Source organism: Bison bison, unplaced genomic scaffold (assembly GCF_000754665.1).
Source record: "Bison bison bison isolate TAMUID 2011002044 unplaced genomic scaffold, Bison_UMD1.0 scf7180017864368, whole genome shotgun sequence".
Taxonomy (NCBI): domain Eukaryota; kingdom Metazoa; phylum Chordata; class Mammalia; order Artiodactyla; family Bovidae; genus Bison; species Bison bison.
In genome coordinates, this window is record NW_011494940.1 from 1,367,664 (window position 1) to 1,368,139 (window position 476).

Here is a 476-nt window from a genome sequence, read left to right on the forward strand (position 1 = left end):
ACAGAGTGACAGAACCCACAGAATGAGAGTCCTAGACACCGAGGGGCAGACACCCAGCCTTGGGTGCAGCCTGCCCTCGGAGCCCCCCTCCTCCCTCAAGGGAGACTGGGAGGCCAGCTTCCTGGGGCCTCTCTCCCGCCAGGCTGTTGTGGCCACCAGGCATTCCTGCCTCAGGGCTCTGTCCCCTCCTCGGGAGCCCGCTCCCCTCGCTCCAGGGGCAGGACCCCAGGGAGGGTGTGGGCTCTTACCCAGCAGCCACGGGGCGCAGGAGTCCATGATGCCGTCCTTGGCGGACTTGAGGATGGACTCCGGCAGGGGAATGGAGTGGCGCACCATGGCCCCGTAGAGTCCATACTCGGCCATGACGCTGCTTCGGCCCCAGCACTTTTCCCGCTTCCTCCACTTGGCTCTGCGGTTCTGGAACCAGACCTGCTAGTGCGGAGGAACAGGTCAGGGGCGTCCTCTATGAGGCAGAG

General features: G+C 65.5%; 1 protein-coding gene across 1 annotated transcript in view; it reads right to left on the bottom strand.

Annotated features, from left to right (window-relative positions):
* The window catches only part of VSX2 (visual system homeobox 2), a 19,915-nt gene that overhangs the window by 898 nt on the left and 18,541 nt on the right, over positions 1–476 (bottom strand). Inside the window, exon 4 of the mRNA XM_010855753.1 lies at positions 249–429. Coding sequence (XP_010854055.1) covers positions 249–429 — 181 coding nt within the window. The remainder of the gene's footprint in view (positions 1–248; positions 430–476) is intronic.